Below are 19,602 nucleotides of genomic sequence, written 5' to 3'. Positions count from 1 at the left end.
GACTCAAAAAACGATGGAGAGCGATCATTGTATTTTCATTGTTCCAGAAAACAATTGATGTTCATACTTTGTCCGCAAAGGACAACTGTCATGGCGGCTCGAAGATGTCTGATTTAAAAAAATGTTTATCAGTCTTATTTTAAAAAAGTTCTCTATCTCTTTCTTTTTGTACATTTGCAGAAAAAAAGTTTGAAAGTAAGGCTAGCATACCAAGCTGGATACATTTGTGAAATCTGGTGTGAGAAAATCATCATTAGACAAGAAATTCAGACAAAATGCTTATAGTGACACGAAATTTTAAATTGGAAATATCTTTCCAAGACTGTCCCCAGAAGAGCTGAAATTAGCATACATAAAACTTGAGTGTCTTGGCTCCACTGTGGTATGAAAATCCTTTGGAGGCACGTGGTGGCAAGGTGGTTTTTTTGAGGTTGAAGTTTGAAAATTTCCGGTGTCAACATTCAATTTCTTATACACAACACGTCTTTTGCATCTTTCTCACAGCTTGAAACGTCATAACGACTTAAAATTATCAATTAAGTGGAAGAATCTGACTCTCACAGGAAAGTTTTAAGTCTCTTTTGGGAATTGGATGAGTGGTTTTCGATAAGAAATGCAATAAAAATGCTTCGAAAAAACATTTAATGAGGGAAGGAGAGTGAACAATAATATCGTTACTGCGGACATAGCTAGAACATGAGAAATCGGCAAAAATCTGTTACTTGTATATCCAGTGTATAATAAATCCTTGGTCTCTTCAACTCGAATGTCTCCTTAAGTTGAATAAGTTTTCTCCTATCTACAGTCAACAATGTCTTATAAACCTTACTCCGCAACTCGAAATTTCCTTAACTCCTTAACTCAAAACAAATTTGTGTTCCCCGTGCATGTTATGAGTTGTAGAGACTTAATTTTCTAGTCTATGCAATCTAAATTTGCCAGGAATGCCTTCGTTTAATAGGTGTTAAAAATTTTAAGTTTCAAAAAGGTGTCTGAAAATTATTTATTTCCATTTTTAACATCATAGATGGTGGCATCCAAACCCGAAAAATCCATGGCCCTTTTATCCACATCGTAAAATATCGTGGAAGCCCGCCGTCCGACCAGGCCCAAGTTTTATCCGTCCGAATTGTACTTTTGGACAAGAGCTGAAACCACCGACAACCTGTTCAAAAATGCGCCAACGATTATGGGACGAGTTGGATAAAATGGGAGCTGTTTATTTCCCTAGAAGTGGAACAGAGTTGGGTGTTTTAAGAGGAAGTTCTTATTTAACTTCAGATGGCGATATAGACATACACGTAGACGTCCCTCAGGACATATTATTCAAAAGATTGCGCAAGGTTTTAAAAGGCATTGCAATGGATCCGGGCGGCAGACCTTCGGCCGAAGTAAGTTGGATACAAAGAGGATGTCCACATAATAAAATGGTTTTTAACGATTTCATGGTTGATGAAATGATGGAGGAAGGGGGTACAAGACCAACCCTTAAATCTGTATGTACGTGTTACATGAGTTCTGAACGATTATCATGTCATAAAGATGCTAAGAATCGAATGTATGGTCAGTACGGACCTTCATGGTTTGTACCACTTCACGTCAAATACTTAGATGTTCCACACGGTGCACATGTAAACAAAAAATGTAGAAAAAAATTGGAAAGCCTGTTGTCATCTGATGGATTTATCTACGAAAAGGCCGTCAGAGATCTGGATCCTAGTATTGTGTATGGCGAAGATGAAATGCAGATGATTTTAGCGCAATTAAATATACTTCATTACACGATCAAGACAACACTAGAGCATAAACGCACAAAATATAAGAAAGGATATTTCTTTTTTAACGCGAAAGAAAATTAATTAGATGTTGTACGGCTCTTTTACAAATTTCTAGATACAATAGACTGTCGCAAATTTAAACTTACACTATTCGATTTTTTCTACACTTCCAATGAATTCTCAGCCCCAATCAAAGGGATGAGCTGGAGTTTTTATAAGATACTTCACTAATCGGTCATTTGAAGTGATAGAGATGACGCGTTCTTTAGAAAATGTAACAAAATTGTTTCATTACTGTTTAACGACCAACCAAATCAAATAAGAGCTTGTAAAAACTCCAGCTTGTCCCCAATTAAAGGGAAACCGTCGTAAAAATCTTTATATAAGGCCCGGGGGGGTACTAGGGTTGGTGAATGAGGTCATGTGCGAACGGGACCTCCGGAAACCGACCCTTAGAGAGACCAAATTTTAGTGAAAAGTGACCCTTATAAAAAAAAAAGGAAACATTTTTCAAATTAAATAAACAGGGGGGACCTAATTACCGGGGGGGTTGGAAAATGGACCTTTTACCTTTTAAAAATTCTAAAAAGGGTCAAAATAGACGAAATTTAGGCTTTTTAGAGTACAACAAGGAATTTTCCTTTTTGTAGCTGGGAATTTTTTCAAAAATTAATAAACGGGGGGGTCCTAATAAGGTCCGGGGGGGGGGGGGTTGGAAAAAAATTAACAAGCGGGGGGGCATTTATTTGGCACCTAAGAGTAAGAGCTTTTTTCCTTCACCCACATTCCAGAAACACTATGTTTTTTTATTTTCGCCTAATTTGAACAAATTACACCTACCGTTAGACTTTGGAGTAGCAAGAGCCAACTTCAAAACTCACTCAAATTAACAGAGGAAGAAATATATACAGATTTGAAAGACTATTTTCGTGTTATATGTTATTTTTTTATGTTTGGCAAAAAATCACGTAATCAAGCTAGATAAAAGGCCCTATCACGACATCACGCATACTGCTTGGGTTCCTCTTATATTTGATATTTGATGAATGAATTTAATTGCTGTATCGATGACCAACAGATAAACCACTTTATAAATTATATCTCGAGCAATCGTGCCCTGTTTACAAATAATACCGTGAAGTCGGGTAACTTGCATCAGTGGAGAGAAGCTTGCATAGCCATCAAAATTTCAAAACAAATGAACTACGCAGCTCCACTCGCAGCTCTACTCTACCATTTTTGTTTTGATTTAACTTTGTATTTTAATGACCAGCCAGGTCATTCATTTTAGGACTATGCATGTTAGCCTCCACAGACGCAAGTTCCGATCTCACGGTACTATACCAACTTTCGTAGTATGATATTTCTTTAATGTTCCCTGTTTTTTCTGCTTCTTTGTTTATTTAAAGCAGGGTTTAGGGTGTTATGAAAAGTTAATAATCTCTTTGATAATTGTTTCAAGACGAGTCAGGGTTTTGTGATTTATTTATCTGGAAATATCAGGAACTAAAGAACTAACTTGCAATATCGGAGTTTTTGATTTTTCTAAAAAAGCGATGCATTGTGAGATTATTTCGAGTCTATTACAATAGAAATCTCTTAGGAATTCCTCGAGGGAATTCTATTGTAATCAATCAGAAACAATCCTACAATGCATCATGTTTTTAGAACAATTAAAAACTTCGATAAGATCTATTGCTACACGGTGTTTCATGCTGGTACAATCTTCGGGTTATAGATTTTCTTGGTATTTTGCTCAAATTTTTTCGAATCTTCTTGAACACTTTCTGATTCTAATAATTTTACTGTAACTTATGATATAGTTTTTTTTACAATTTTCCAATCTTCCCGTAAAACAATAAACTTTTTTTACGTTAATGCAATTAGAGCAGATTTATACTATATAACCTTTTGTAATATTTTTACTTTATGCACACTACTGTATTTTGGTCCGTCACTTGACTATGACTTTTTATACAAAAATGGCTACTAGTATCGTCTAACAAAACCCCGTTCTTCAACAGTGGGTGCATCTTGCAATTCCTGCATTAATAACACGCATGCACGATTTATCGTTCTTTTAAACCACATGTAGTTAATTCCCGTGAAAAACAAGTGGTGTCGTTCTTTTTTGTCGTTTTTTTATGAAATTTGTCGTTCTTTTTGTCTATTTCTAGTAATGCAGGAATTACGAGATAGAGCCCCTCAAAGGCTCAGGTCAATTTCCCATCGTAGAGGAATGATAGTCGGCCTCAGATGTATCACAGCCCCAGTGGGATTCAATTTCCCTTACCGGTAAAGCTCGAACATTTTGATGATTTCCTTAAGAGAGGACTGGGCAACCTCGCCCCGTGTAAGGAACTACGCATTTTTTTAAAAGCAACACTATTTTGTAAAGTAAAATCTTTTTAGATAATCTAAGCATGGTAAACGATAGCCCTTGACCAAATAAGCATAAAATATGGTATGATATCAAAGCAAATTTTTCAGGAAATGAGCTAGAATGTTAAGCAACCCGGGCCCCGACCCGAAAATTGGTTTCGCTTATAAACAAATGTTTAGCTATCCAGACGCCAATTGGACTTACCGTAAGTTGTTTTTTAAGAAGGTGACGACTCTTAGCAGAGCTTGGAGCGAAGGAGTCTATACTTTTTTCTATTTGCGCTAGACATGGGAGCTCCTAGAAACTTACCGCCTTCTCTTCACTGTAGATTATATTGAGACAGTCTTTATTAAGTAAAAGGAATCCACCGCCCTTTATATAGCCTGGATCAAGTTTCTAAATCACGGCCAAGCAAAAATCTTTGATAGGGATTTTTTGAAGTGGTACCCTAATGGTAGCACTACTCAATAGCGGTGTAAATGCTTCGAGGGCGCTAGGTTAACATTTCCTCGAATACTTTTAATGATGTAGCGACGTTTAATGTAAATTTTTAACACTGCATACTTCTTTGCGGGTACCACTTTCATAAAACTACGATCAAAGATGGTGGGTGTAGTTTAGTCAAGGGATATATACATATAATTAGTGAGTCTGCGACCGCAGTCGGAAGCGACCGGAAGGCTCGTCTCTCGATAGCTGTCTACCCGAAGATAGGGGAGGACGCCACTCTTTCTACCTGGATTGCTCCACTTACCCTTGATGCTTCTCTTAATTACTGAGCATCAAGCAGAGAGGCATCAAGTAGCATTTTGGAAATCTTTGGTATGACCCGGCCCGGCTGAGGGTTGAACCCACAACCTTGCGCACCGTAGTCGGATGCTCTGCCACTACACTACGGTCGGGATATACAGAAAGGCCAGTGAAGGTTAGTGAAACAAACCTGTTGGTGATGACTCTTGAGTTGACGTATCTGAACTCTCCTTCTAATTTTTGCTCTTCAGCCGTCATCCGACTCACTGGCTTACGAAGTCTGTTGAAAACACAAGCGGTACATATGTTTTATAAACGTATTGAATTTGGAATTTTAAGGAGCAAATCGTCACAAATTAGGAATTTCTGGTTCTAAGTTTTTTCCATTTTTTGTTCTCTCCGATTGTTTAATCCGATCGAATTTTAAATTTCAAGGACCGAAATGGTTGAATGGTTGAAGGTGTCCGATTCACATAACAAGAATTTTCAATTCGAAATCCTTTCATGTTTCGTCCATTTCGGTCTTAAATTACCTGGCCATGTTTGAATTTATTTAGCATCCAAGTTTTCTTTTGCCCGGAAAAACTTTTGCCATTTGCCTAAAAGTTTCGTCACTTTTCCCCCAACTAATTATTCCCTCTTTAATGAATAATGAATTTTCAAACAACTTACTTTGTCAAGAAAGCGCCCGATACGAGAAGATAGCCAATCATGATTAGCGGTGTCTGAAAATTAAAATTGAAATTAAAATGAAACCATTTACAAGGTGAGAAGAATAACACTTTTAGGGTGTGATTTTACAATGTGGGAAGGGCGGTTCTCTTGATTCCATAATGAGGACGCACTATACTATAAAACCAACAAAATGTGGGCCTTTAAATTAAAAGCCTTGGCAAAACACATCGGATATTAGAAAGAATTTACATGAATAATAAAATATCTACCAACACACGCTTTTTTTTATAAATACCAGTACATTTTGGTCCAGGCTGGGTTGTTCTTATTTTTTGGAGTTTTCAGGCTTAAAATGTTCTTACGATGTTCTCGATAAGCTTAGTTTTTTTACTTAAAAAATAGGTTTAAAATCTATTTGAATCAGTAAGTTTCTAAGTAATTTCGGAAATCCGCACACCGAGTCACGGACACACCGAGTCACAGACACGCCGAGACTCTACCTAACAGAACAAGTAATACTTTAATGGACCTACCTATTTATAAAACGAATAATTAGAATTTAATGGAAGTAATGTATAATTTTGGGCATTGCCATTTTACATCATTGTGCGAAAAATCATGAAAATCTGTCGAGTATAAGTTGAAAAAATGAAGGAAAACCGTTTTACGCCGGTTTTCGCCTGTTCCGGCGATTTTTAAGGAGTTCCGGATTCAAAGGATGATTTTTTTGGAAATCAAACAATGCTAAGTTTTGGGCATCATCATAAAGAACATTTTTCTGTAAAGAAACAATTAAATAAGTTGAAAAAATGTGACGGAAATGTGAAAAAACGACGATTTCCGGCACATTTCCAGTTCTACAGACCGGAAAAAATTTTTTTTCGACACCTTTTCGGCAGTACTAATGTGCATCTATGTGCAAAAAATCGTAAAAAACTAATGATAAAATCTCGAGAAAATCTCAAAAAACCGCTTTTTTCGGGACATTTCCGGTTCTACCGGCCGGAAAATTTTTTTTTTTAAATCGGGCTCCGTCACATTCGAGGGTTTATAGTAATGCACCTTTGTGCAAAAAATCAGAAAAATTGAATGAGCCAATCTCGAGAAAAGTTGGTAACTAACGAACGAACGAACGAACGAACGAACTAACTAACGAACATGGGTTAATTTATAGGACCTCCACCCCACCGGGGTAGGTCCAAAAATTGATCAAAAATTGAGAAAAATACTCCGAAAGTCCTTTCCATCCCTTTCTCCATTGTTAAACTATCGCTATTCTCATTACCCCTGGATGATTGGTTTAAGCTGTTAACTATAAAATCTTGTATCCCTAATGCATTATGAGCAGAAGCGGATCTAAGGGTTCAAAATAAAGAAGGTGATCGTCTTTTTAGCTGTACATGTTTTTTAATAAGCACAACGCTTATAAGCCTATGAAAGCTCATATTTGCTTATTTCCTAAGCATAACGTAAGCATATAAATTATACCAGCCTGAAATATTTTTCTAGTCAACTTTTTCTGTTCAAAAAAATTTAGAAGTGGTCAAAGAAAAAAAGATCTTCCACAAAATTAGCCACATTCCACAGGTCCCCGAATCTGAACCTTTTTTGTATCAAATGTTTATAGAATTTCTGGCTCAGGGTGAATTGTAAGCATTTGAATTCGTAAGCATAATAAGCATAAGATTCTGCCTGGATGCTTTGAAAGCTTAAAGATAGACTCGTGCTGACCAAGGGGCAGACACTTGCTTATAAAATTAAAAACATGTACTCCTTATAAGGAAATTAAGACTCTCTGACATCGTATCTCAGATTCGCCAACAAATATTATTTCCCATCCCACGATGTTGCTTGATAAATTTCTAACAGAGTCAACTGAGGGAGATGTATGATTAAAGTTTACCTTGTAACCAACAGTTTGGAGAAGTGTTTTGACGTATAAAAACACATCCAAAATAGGCTGAAAAACAGAACGAAATCATTTCATTGCGTTTTCAAACGAACAAAAAACATTTATCTGAAGAATATCGATAGCGTTTTTAGGTGTCTACTGTGAAAGTTAGTTCCGTGAAATGCAATTTTTACTTAAAATCCTAAAAAAGCCACTAGAAATATGAAAGAATTTCGGCAAAAAGTGGGTGTTAACAGCAAAAATTAGTTCCCTTGTAAGGTATATAAAACAATAAATTGGGTTTACCTTTGTTAAATTGGAGTAAAGCTCAACCAAGGAATCACAAAATTTATCAATATCCTAAAATATGATATGAAAGGACATTTATTTCAAGTATACTGTGTTTTCTGCAGCAGAGACGGTTAGCTTTTTTACTGTCGAAATCCTGATCGACTAAGAAAATCGTAAATCAGCTATAAATTCACCATCCTGGATTTCGCATTTTCTCAAAAAAAGACAAAAATTCGCACAATCGAGAAATCAAATCTCGTGAACATGATTAATCCAATTAAAGTTAAAAAATGGCTGGCCGTAGCCGATAGACAGGCCACAGATCTGTAAAGCCCGAAGGGCTAGATAAGCAATTTTTATCGAAAAGTTTGGAAGGATTTTCTACCAAAGTCACGTGACTAAAATATGCAATTTCACCGGTTTGAGAGATGTTAAATATAGCGTTTGCCGCCTACCTTTTTTGATCTCGCGCTCCAAAAACAATCAAAATGCTAGATCCTATCCGCTGGCACGAAATTTAAAAAGTCCATTTTTTGCTTCACTTTTTTTTGCTGGAGAAAGCTTAAAGTTGCATATCTAGCCCTTCGGGCTTTACAGATCTGTGAGACAGGCGCCCTCGGTTCTATATGAAACATCAATAAACTATAAGCAAGAGTAGACGAAATTCTTTACCTGTGTTAGTAATTGATCGGGGTTAGCAATACGACTGTCCAAGTTGCTCATTTTGTAGTACGTCATACCGCTGAAATAATAATTTCATATACAGCTGGTTTACAGATATTACTTTTTTATGATATAGAAAGGAGGCGCGCATGCATTGATAAAAAAACTATTTGGTTTTCACGAACGAAAGTGCCGAAAGCTGAATTTATTTGCTTTGGGTCGTGTCACGTGTGTGTTGAGTAGTTTTGTAATAATTTCTTTATACTTCATCAGATTTAATTTCACTGATTTGGAAAGAATAGAAAAGAGCTCATCAAAAAAAAAGTTATGCCACCAAAGTAGAATAACCAATAGAACTTCTCAAAGTTTGTGCTCGCGCGGCGCCGAAAGGTTCTCCCCTAAAGCTGTTCTTTCTCTTGTTTAAAAATGCTGTGTAAGTGAATGGTAAGCAATGCAGTTCTTAATTTGCTCCGGTCCAATCCTTTAACAGTTTTCAAAGCAGGTAAAGAATTCGGCCAGAGCTAAGAGCCGCATCGCCTATTTAGAATTCAACAAGCAACCCCTCAAACCAGATCTGATCATGAATGATCTGATCAAATCATTCGTATTTTATTGTTGAGTAAGCATAACTGGACATAGAATAATACTTTATATAAAATCCCTGGTGAGTATTATTGAAATGCTGTTTATAGTTTAAAAATTACACGAATTAGACAATTTTCAGCTGAGGCTTTACTGTTCTTATTTTTCGTGATTTCCAGACTTAACTGTTTTAAAATGTTCTTATACTTTTTTATTCACAAAGCCCTTTCTGAAATCTAAGCCTGGGATGTTCATGATCTATTTCTGATTTGTGCCAAAATTGAGCCTTTCCAGATTTCATTTTAGGGCAACACAACATAATCGAATTCTCCAATTAATCGTTACCTTAAGTATTCCTTTTGAAGTTTCAATGTTAATCTGGATCGGAAGTGGAGTTTCAGTTCTGAAATCCCATACTAAAACACAAGAAAAGCAGATTAATCACAATCAACTCAAATTGGTTGACTCAAAAACTCCAAGCTGTTCCCGGATTAACTTCTAATATGAACTGGATAGCTCGGAGTGGAAAGATCAATGCACTAGCGATGCAAAAGTTTGGATTATGGTCCAATCCCCAGTTGAGTCGTTCCACTATTCCCTTGTTGAATTCCGCATGGTAGGAATATAGAGGAATAAAGAGCCTATGAATTATGCTAAACAACCTTCATAGTGTGCAGAGGGGTCCAGCCCCCAGCACTTTTCAGGGGAAAATAGCCCCCACCTTCACAAAGCAAAATATTAGCATGAAAATTCGCAATAAATTTATTGCACCGCAGGCAAAAAAATTTTCAGGAGGGTTAAAACCTTCCCCACAGCAAAGGTTTTTAACATAATCTAAAATATATGTAACCTATCATCTCTGCCCCAGTTCTATTACACAACACTCAGCCCCCCCCCTAGCAAGCTAGCCCCCAGTATTTTTTGAAAAGTACAGCCCCCAATCAAGCAAAAATGGTTTAGCCCCCCCCCCTAAGCTCAGATTGGTTAGAAAGAGGAAAAGAAAGAGAACTTTTTTAAGCACAATATAACAATAGGGAGACACCGCCCTGATATGAAATATATGTATGATATGGAACGGAAACATTTATGCACACATAAAACCTTTAAAATGATACAACCCTTTGAAGGAAAATCTCTTCAACATTTTTCTAACGAAATAGCACGATCCTACCTTGAGTAGCTGGTTGACGAGAGAAACCATGGGCATTGCAGTAAAAAACTCCATAATTTGTCTGCGGAAGCCATTCCTATTCTTCGAAATGATCGTCCTGAAAATCGAAGGATATAACGTGATATAAATACACCCTACTCTCTGGTCTCCAATAGAAACACCCCCGCTAATTAATTTTTCAAAAGCCTAACCCCAGTAATTAAACCTAGAAAATATATTCTAAAGACTCTTATTTAGCTATTACTTACAATTCTTCTATATCAGCTCATTATTTTATTAGCATTATAGTATTTCCAACCGGAACATTATTCCATACCCCCGGCAATCAATTTATGAACCTCCGCTTGTGTCTTGGTTCAAGAAATTTATTATTCCGAATTTAGTTTGGGCAAATTGACTTATTTTATAGATTGAATCAAAAACACAGTTTAATTGATATCCTTGGATTTTATTTTTCCTTCATAATAATTTCGAGGCTTCGTAATAATGTAAAAGCGATACAGACAAAAAATAAAATATTGTTATATTCAAAATACTATAATGTTCTGAAAAAGCTAAATCAATGAACTTTTTGAAGTTTTTTAGCACTCTTCATATAGCTGTTGGCTTTAGCTGAACACGCACAGGGACACATGCATTGGCCTTGAGTGGTCGGTTGAAGTGTCGTCACTGGTGCTGGTGCCTTAGTCGGAAACAGATGATCAAAGATATCCAACTGTCTTGGCAAATAACCATATCTTGCCTTACCATAAACATAGATATTGCGTTTGGAAAGAAAATTCAAATCTTTATTCATCAAACCAAGAAGCAATTGACCATTACTGCTTAACTTGCGGTTCCAAACTAACCGGTTGCCATGGACAGCAATACCACCCCAGCCATCAACGTATTGGCTATCCGCAATAACAACCCTCGGCGATTGTACTGGATGATTGGCAGCAGGGAGGTTGGTATCAACAACATGGATACTATTTGTTCCACGTCTGAAGAACAACTTCTTGGTGAATTTCTCCACCATCATGCTTATAACATCTTCTTTGTGTCCACCAACGATTTGATGAAACTCTGGTGTCGATGATGTCCGGGATATGGTCTTATTCGGTGTAATTGTCATACGGTAGATACCGTACTGGCTTTTCCAGTGTGCTGCAATTCTGTCTGAAAAATAGAGTTGGTTACCAATGATTTGTAAAGCGTTAAACCGATAACCATCTGTCAAAATCTTTCTTAATCCAGTACCGTCGAAATCCATTTCGTAGATATCAGACATTTCGCAAATGATTAACTTTCGTCGCACTTTATCAATGGCTATACTCCATATTGTATATTGGAATTCGTAGATTTGAGTTTCACGGTGGTCAGCTAACGGATCGGTCAATAACAATCCTGAAATGGAAGTAATACAAAGTATGTTGGTCAAGTCGTCGAGTTCGAGTTAGGAAGGAAGGGAGTTTAATCATTTTATTATAATAATTTTAATTATATTAAAATGGGTAAAACAAGAAAAATTTGATAACTTTTTTAGGCTTAAAACTCAAAGAGTTAAGAAGAAACAGCGTTCTTGTATATAAGAAAAAATGTGTAATCGATTTGCAGAAGTTCGAATTATGTGGCCTCTTGTTTTTCTCACTCACTCACCTTTGTTCGATAAATTTGGTAAACCATTATCATCCAATAATTCAATCATGTAGACCTTCTTATCAGATGCATAAAATATAACATCTTGCTCATAAAACACGGCAAGCCTTATATCATCATATTCCTTAATCTTGATTGTCTTGATAACTTGGCCATTTAAGACGCGTCGCATTTCGATTTCTTGGTGATCCCCAGAGACCACCACCGGCTCTGCAATTGAAACACCAATGAGGTTTACACCAAGCAAGAAGCTAAACACAGCAAGTTCCATTATTACGGTCTTGTCAAAACTCTGGTCGATGTTGACTGTCACTCTATCTCTCGTTTTTTTATATGCTTCTAAAAACTAAAACTTTATCCATACTTATACTATTTGAAATTGTGACGCAACTTGTTTATCTATTGTTTAAGCTGAATCAAAAAAAAAATGTTTAGAAATATAATTTCACACGCACACTTTTCCTGTACTTTTTCAGAGAATTTATGAAATCAAAATTTCCAGTTATATCAAAATATTATCGTTTAAGTTGACAATAAGATGACAATAAAATTTTGACATAAGTGTTAAGTTATTGTTTTTGCTGAATCAAAAAATGTTGTAAAATTTCGCAAATTCTGCAGGAAAATTTCAGACGCATACTTTTTCAGAGAATAATGAAACCCAATTATGAAACCCATTTCCAGTTATGAAATCAAAATTTCCAGTTACACGTTTTTTACAAGACCATCCAAGATAAAGATTAGAAGCCGCAAAGCCTTAAAATGTTCTTAACATGTTCTTTAAGCCATCGAGGCCTTTATGTTCTTATATAGTTTATTCTTACAAAAAAAACGTGTATATCAAGATGTTTATTGTTATTATTCATATAAGATGACATAAGCTCAATATTGTGATTTCCTAAAACTGAAACATAAGTGTTAATTTATTGTTTTAGCTGAATCAAAAAATGTTTATCATCTAGTTTTTTCTGATTATGTATGCTAAATTGGAAAATTTCACACACGTACCTTTTGTTTACATTTTCAGAGAATGAATTATGAAATCAAATCTTTCCAGGTATAATATATAAAAAATTATGCTTAAATCTTATTTCATTCTTATCTCAAAAAGAAATTTGTTTTAACTGAATCAAAAAATGTTCTCAAAATTCCAGAAAGCTAAATTTTCAAGCTATATTAAAATGTTTGGTTACACCCCCTTCTCAGAGACAGAGTAGTAGGATTTTTTTAGCCAGTGGGGGTAAAAACAACGGTCTGAAACTCGATGAGTATTAATTTTCCATTGTTTTCAAGTCAGAAAATTAAGCAGGGATGGAAAAAATAGCACACAATTTTGCAGTGAGGATTTGTTTATTTGATTTTTCTCAGCGGGGACAAAAATTGTAGTAGAATTTTTTATACTGGGGACAATATTTAGGTCAATTTTACCAGTTAGGTCTGTGAGAAGGAGGAAGTTTGGTTGTCAGTCTTTGACAATGTCATTTATTAACATTTGCATAGGGTGACAACATTGTTATTTCTTATGACGCAAGTGTTAAATTGTTGTTTTATTCGAGGCGTTTAAATACTGTTGATTCTGCAAGAAAACTTGGCACAATTTTTCTTTTACACAGGGAATTCTGAAAATTGCTTTTCCAAGTATTTATTATATCATTTAAACTAACACATAGTTCAATATCCTCTTATAAATCATAAATCAACAAACGTCATAATGATGTTGACATTGTCTAGTAACGGATTTGAACAGCTTTAGAAACAGAATGTCTGTACAACCAGCTATTCTTAATACAGCATGACAAAAATGAGATGTCATTCTGCTTTTTTAGAACTCATTGTTTATCAAAAGTCACCATTATCCTTTCAAAGTAATACGATTCTACTTATTAATTAAAATTAATTTTTACCCAAATTTCTTCCTTGATAAAGAAAGGTGAATAGGAATGAGACTTTCCAGATTATTCAGTCGTTTATTTGTCATTGCGGAAAACTATTATTCACATTTGCAGATTATTATATCACATATACTCCTTGAAAAAGCCTAGGAAGGATAGAGTTACAGTAACAGCAGATAGATAATACTACCGGGTGCGCCAAAACAGTATACAAATTTGTTAAGATTTTGTGAATTTACGAACAAGAATTTTTGATCCTTTTTTTAATTTATAGAGGAAAGCTTAACTTAAATTTTGGTATATAAATCTCTAAAATCGGTTCAGTCAATCAAAAGTTATGCTAAAAGAACTGGAGATTTGATCTACCCTAAAATATCAAAATCAATTTTGACTGACTGAGCCGATTTTAAAGTTTTATACATTAAAATTTAAGTTAGGCCTTATTCTGTACAACTCATGATATGCACCACTGCAAGACGAAATTATGCAACTTTTCTGTTGTTTTTTTCCCCACCCAATACGTCACTTTTTCTATTGCTTAAGTGACGTATTGGTTGGAAAATTTTAAAAATTCTAGAAGACTCTCCAGTGGTGCATATCGTGAATAAAATAATGGAAAATTCTCATCCGTTAATTAAAAATATCTTGATAAATCTTTAACCCTTTTTTGGTGCACCCGGTATATCGACAGAAAACAGAGAAAACATTCTATTAATTCAAACCTTTCAATAGTGGTCGTTATGGAGATCATATAAACATCGCAATATGTTCTGGCAACCAGTGAAAATGCAATCAAAACCAAATAACCACTCTAAAATTGAAATTTTACATTTTTTGCAACGATTTTTATTTCAAATTGTTAAAAAACTTTACATAATAATTTCGAGCCTTAATGCAATTTGATTTCAGCCTGGCAAAGATGGAAGTCCGTAAGTTAAAGTAGCCCAAAAGGTATAACAAATCAGCCAGAATTGTAATGAATTCTTTGCATGAGAAATATTATATATTATTGATTTAGGTGGATTTTTGTCTATAGACATAAAAGCTGCAACATTGCCTTTTGAGGAATCCGATGGTAAATCATGAAAAGTCGACCCGAGGTGGGAGCTGAAAAATTATTGATAATTATTGAAAAATGGATAACTTTCCTTCCTTTGTCAAGTATAACTTTCTGCATCTTCCAAATCGCAAAATTAGCTCAAGTTGATATTTTTCATTTACCAAAGATAAGGCAATTTCACATTTTGAGTTAAATAAAACAATCTACAGTAAAACGGTAGATAATACTTTAAATAGAAACAAAATTTTGTGACTTCAAACCTCCGCTGAAAATGGTCCTGGAATTAATTGCTTCAAAATTTTCATGAGCTGTCTAAAATAAAAATAAATATACACCTTAAAGCACCAGACAAGATCAATCTGTGACCCGAAAGTATCATTTGATTTTTGATTTAAAATCAAATCGAATTTCAGAAGAAAATTGATTTTCAATTATCCCTCACCAATTAAAAATCTAATTTCAAACCAATTCTTGATTTTTGATTTTTAAATCAAATATTGGATTTATCTGAGATGAGAGCCTGTTCTTGGGAAGCACACTTGTCCAAATGGGACTCGGTTATCTTTCCATGTCACTGACACACACACATGGTACATGAAATTTTGTCCGACTAAGTGTTACTCTGAAGCAAGCGTACAATAATGAATTTCAAAAATCACTTTAAATTTATAATATTTGATTTAAGATTTTTAACCTCTGAAAAGAGGTACTTAGCGCATAGATACCGGGTGTTTCAAAAAGTGTGATTGTGAAAATACTAAAATGAGTACACTTTTTTTTATAAGAACAATTTTATAAGAACAATGAGGCTCAAAATCGCCAAAAAATAAGAACAATTTAAGAACAATGCTGAGCCTGAAATACTAAATTTCAAGCAATTTAGGGGCAAAAGTGGTAAAAATTGGGTATAAGGCCTAAAATACTTCAATTTCACCGTATAGATAAGAACAGAATAAGAACAATTTGAGGCTCAAAGTGCCAAAAAAATAATAACAGCCGAGCCTCAGAAAACTTTTACAGGTTCTTATAAAGAAAATTGTAGGAAATCTTTCAGATTTTTTTGAAACTACACGTTTTTACCGTGGCTGAATTGGACCTTTTAGTTTCGGTTGTGTTTCTTTTGTAACACGCGGGCGCAAGTTATTAATCGCGGTCGCATGTTAAATGTGCGGCTGCGTTATTCAGCGAAAAGACGACGCGGCCGGGTATTAAAAGATAAAAACGCGGCCGCACGTTTTTGTCGAAAAACGCTGCCGCGTGTTAAAATATGCGGGCGCGTCTAAAAAACGCGTCCGCATAATTAATTACACGGCTGCGTGTCATTTTATGCGGCCGCGTGTTTCTGAAAAAAGACGCGGCCGCATGTTTCTGAAAAAAGACGCGACCGCGTGTTTCTGAAAATGACGGCAATTTATATTAACCCCGACCCTTGGGCGGGAAAAAGGCCGACCCTTGACCTAGCTAAATACAACAAGAAAGCCTAAGCGGCGTTAAGGTCCAGCAGTGTCAGTAGTGTCGACATAGTTTCCGTTGCCATACATCTTTATAATTTATATGAGTGAATTCTTCGATACAGAGCAACTCGAATCATACAAGAAATTAATGGAAATCTCTCCCATAAAATTGGAAAAGATACATTAGTCAAAAGAATAAATTAAGCACTTAATAATTCTTTATTATGCCTTTATTAATTCTTTGCCCGATTCGAAAGAATTTCCTCCTTCAAATCTAAATTAAGTTGAATGGCGACTCTGCAACATAAAATATGTTGAAACTACTAAAACTACTGGGCCGCCTAAACGCTACTTAAGCTTTCTTGTTCCACATTAATTTATTAATTTATTTTTGCATTTACTTTTTCCCTAAGGTATATCGGATACCGCATTGTTTCAGATAAACTACCAGAGTACTTATTATTTTTCTTTAACTAAAGCAATAAATTATGATTATTAGGAACATTTAAGGAAAATCGCTGACACAATTTCTTTTCCAAATTTAAAAGATCCTCTCCTCGTTACGTTCCTCTCAGTTCATATCAGGAATCACCCAAATATCCAAGCCCCAGGAACACCCTCAAATTCATAAGGATGGACATGGTACTTTTTAATACAGTTATTAATGAAGATACATCCTTAACTGTTCTTAATTTCTAAGACTTACAACCTTTCAACCTTTATACCTTGTTTCAACGATGAAAACTCAAATACAGGCTGAATTTGTTTACTGGCATTTTTGAGCCTTATTATTCTCATAAAAATGTTCGAATAGAATGCGTGTCTTTCTTAGAAAATCAAAAATTAAAAATCAGAAATTGAAAGTGATTTTCGAAAATCATTACAGTATGTTTTCCTACGTACTTTTAGTCGGACAAAATTTCATGTACCATGTGTGTGTGTCAGTGACATGGAAAGATAACCGTGTCCCATTTGGACAAGTGCGCTTCCCAAGAACAGGCTCTCATCTCAGATAAATGCAATATTTGATTTAAAAATCAAAAATCAAGAATTGGTTTGAAATTAGATTTTTAATTGGTGAGGGATAATTGAAAATCAATTTTCTTCTGAAATTCGATTTGATTTTAAATCAAAAATCAAATGATACTTTCGGGTCACGGAAGATCCTGAATATTACAATATGTTTCAAATGGCTCCCAAATCGAAAACAGTAATACTAATCAGATAAAGAGCTTCCATGATCCTTGGTTCCATTTCTTAGTTATTTTTTCAAATCTTTTAAACATCATCAATTCGTATTTAGAGCTGGAGATGGTAGTAATTTCCTGGCTACATAAAATAACAAAATAATCATCATCACACCGTCCATCGATCAAATATAGAAGAAAACAAATTCTGAAAAAGAGCACTTTTAAGAAACTCAAAATTCAAATTATCAAAAAGAAAAACGCATAGATGTAAAATGGTCAATATTCTGATTTACACCAAGACAGAGTGGACATTATCATAATACATAATTCAGGGGGGGGGGTCTTGCAGTTACTCCTTGACACTATGTGGAGTTAAGTTCAAGAGTTAAATATCTCAATCATTTTCCAAGTTTGTTAAAATATCTTCCATGCCTTGATTGAAGAAAAAATTTTGTGATTTTTTTTTTACTTTTGAAAAAAATGTTTTGAGTTTTTTTGCTTCCGGAATTTTTAAAAACCTAAAATTTTAAGTGAAAAATTGAAAAAAGTGCTCACTTAGTACACATATCCTACCAAAATCCACAATTTTGGGCTTAGGCACCACCCATGTTGCAGTTAGTCCACTGGTGGAGTAACTGTTTTCCCAAATTTTGGTTTATATACCACCACGGTAGTAATTGTCATAGTGTTTATATAATAACTGCATGACCCCCCCCTGCATAATTTCTTAGCTGTTAATGATTATTACCAAATAACAATTATGACAAAATTGTGTAAAACTAAACATGTAGAACTCTTGACAATGAACCAAATAAGTTTATAAAATGTTCAACTTTTGGTATCTTACTTGAAAAATGCTGAGTCGACAGATGCTTTTCCATCTTTTTTCTGAAGAAACAAAACAATTAAAAATAACAATTAAAATGAAGCGTTAAAATGAATTATCTGTTTGTGTCTCATTTTCGTTAGTATGATTGATTCCCTTGAGAATGTACCAAGTCCCAAACAAGTTGGGAAAAAGTCAAATTATAATAGCCGCATTCTTTTTCACCGTTCAACACAACACAACATATGATATAAAGACTTACTTTAGAAAAAGTACAGGAGAAAGTAAACTTTTGCGAAATTTACTTCATTTGCCAACCTCAGACTTGGAAATGATATTTACTATTATGGGCTGAGACTATATAATCTGAAACTGGTGATATACCTTAGCTGGGATATGAAGGTTTTTGTTTCCTCCCCTAAAAACAAGAGAAATCTTATACTGTAGTTTAACTGGTTCAGAAGAATAATTTTAATAAGAGCAGAGTAAAGTAAATATACTTGATGTAGTAGGAGGGAATTTTTTTTTTTTTTAGGTCGCTCGATTTTTTTAGTCAAAGCACTTGTTATACATTTTTGGAAAGCTAAGGGGTAGGTGCCACTTGAGTGTCAATTTTTTTCCTGACACTTTGGCAAAAATCATAGGGTAAAAAATTAAAGAAAATTTTAGCTTGAGAAAAGAGAGACCTGTTGTATATTTTTGGAAAGCTCTCAAAAAATTAAAATTAGAGATATATTGCAAGTGTAGGTAATTTTTGTACCTAACTCGAGATATTAACCCTTAAAACAGTGTTTTCAGCCATTTGGAAGCTCCTCAGAGTTTAGGTGTGGGTGGAAGAGTGCTGTCACAGGTCTCAAATGATTGAGCCTATCTGTACATGGAAAATTTCTTGTATTGTAATTGGCTTACCTTCTTGAATTCTTCCTTCCCCATGTAATAGCTTTCACTGTAGCGGCTGTCGAAGCAACAAGAGACAATGCCAATAAACAATTCTTTACAGTGAAATTTGGTGATTTTTCTAATAACTTACTCCATGATGGTGCCATTTTATCTCAGTCACTGAGAGTTTTTTTTTTTCAACAAAGATTATTTCTATTGAAATAAGATACCTATACAGCCTTGTGAATGATTACTTTACATAATTATAGTTCATTCGATTTAAGTGTGAATTTTTTATAACTACCTTGTGGAAACTGCTTTCAAGGGAATTACTCAGATTAAGCTGACATGACTTTAGATATAAAGAAGCTTGGCAAATATCAATGCTCAAGTTCTTTTCAATTCAGCAATCAGTAAAATTTTTATAGACACTATATTACATCATATCATTGCTAGTAAATCCCTTGTAAAGTAACCAG

The 19,602-nt window shown here is 34.8% G+C and overlaps 3 protein-coding genes across 3 annotated transcripts; 1 reads left to right on the top strand and 2 right to left on the bottom strand.

Annotated features, from left to right (window-relative positions):
- Positions 1–1,027: 1,027 nt before the first annotated feature.
- On the top strand, positions 1,028–1,931 carry LOC136817430 (uncharacterized; the record flags this gene model as incomplete). The annotated part of the gene is given in 1 exon segment (XM_067073764.1): positions 1,028–1,931. A coding segment is annotated over 1 exon segment (684 nt). The 3' UTR covers positions 1,860–1,931.
- A 2,023-nt stretch (positions 1,932–3,954) lies between these two features.
- On the bottom strand, positions 3,955–19,356 carry LOC136817440 (ATP-binding cassette sub-family D member 3-like). Its single transcript, XM_067073771.1, has 12 exons — positions 19,154–19,356; positions 18,629–18,662; positions 18,266–18,306; positions 15,035–15,086; positions 14,437–14,525; positions 10,185–10,281; positions 9,359–9,429; positions 8,441–8,510; positions 7,784–7,837; positions 7,490–7,546; positions 5,584–5,636; positions 3,955–5,191 (listed from the first exon to the last, which is right to left on the bottom strand). Exons 1-12 carry the CDS (start codon positions 19,288–19,290, stop codon positions 4,930–4,932), a joined length of 1,017 nt encoding a protein of 338 aa, XP_066929872.1. The 5' UTR covers positions 19,291–19,356; the 3' UTR covers positions 3,955–4,929.
- LOC136817439 (uncharacterized) lies at positions 10,612–12,168 on the bottom strand. Its single transcript, XM_067073770.1, has 2 exons — positions 11,823–12,168; positions 10,612–11,570 (listed from the first exon to the last, which is right to left on the bottom strand). The coding sequence occupies exons 1-2, from the start codon at positions 12,091–12,093 to the stop codon at positions 10,744–10,746; spliced, it is 1,098 nt and encodes a 365-aa protein (XP_066929871.1). The 5' UTR covers positions 12,094–12,168; the 3' UTR covers positions 10,612–10,743.
- Positions 19,357–19,602: the final 246 nt, after the last annotated feature.

Source organism: Clytia hemisphaerica, unplaced genomic scaffold (genome assembly GCF_902728285.1).
Source record: "Clytia hemisphaerica strain Z4C2 unplaced genomic scaffold, Clytia hemisphaerica genome assembly, whole genome shotgun sequence".
NCBI classification, from domain to species: Eukaryota; Metazoa; Cnidaria; class Hydrozoa; order Leptothecata; family Clytiidae; genus Clytia; species Clytia hemisphaerica.
This window is presented reverse-complemented; position numbering and strand designations above follow the sequence as displayed.

Excerpts from the sequence above, each read along its gene's own strand:
- LOC136817439 (XM_067073770.1), bottom strand. The coding sequence starts at position 12,093 with ATGGAACTTGCTGTGTTTAGCTTCTTGCTTGGTGTAAACCTCATTGGT. Across the intron at positions 11,571-11,822 it reads ACCAAATTTATCGAACAAAG|GATTGTTATTGACCGATCCG; the intron begins GTGAGTGAGTGA and ends CTTCCATTTCAG.
- LOC136817440 (XM_067073771.1), bottom strand. The coding sequence starts at position 19,290 with ATGGCACCATCATGGAGTAAGTTATTAGAAAAATCACCAAATTTCACT. Across the intron at positions 18,663-19,153 it reads GGAAGGAAGAATTCAAGAAG|GGGAGGAAACAAAAACCTTC; the intron begins GTAAGCCAATTA and ends TCTTGTTTTTAG. Across the intron at positions 18,307-18,628 it reads ACCTTCATATCCCAGCTAAG|AAAAAAGATGGAAAAGCATC; the intron begins GTATATCACCAG and ends TTGTTTCTTCAG.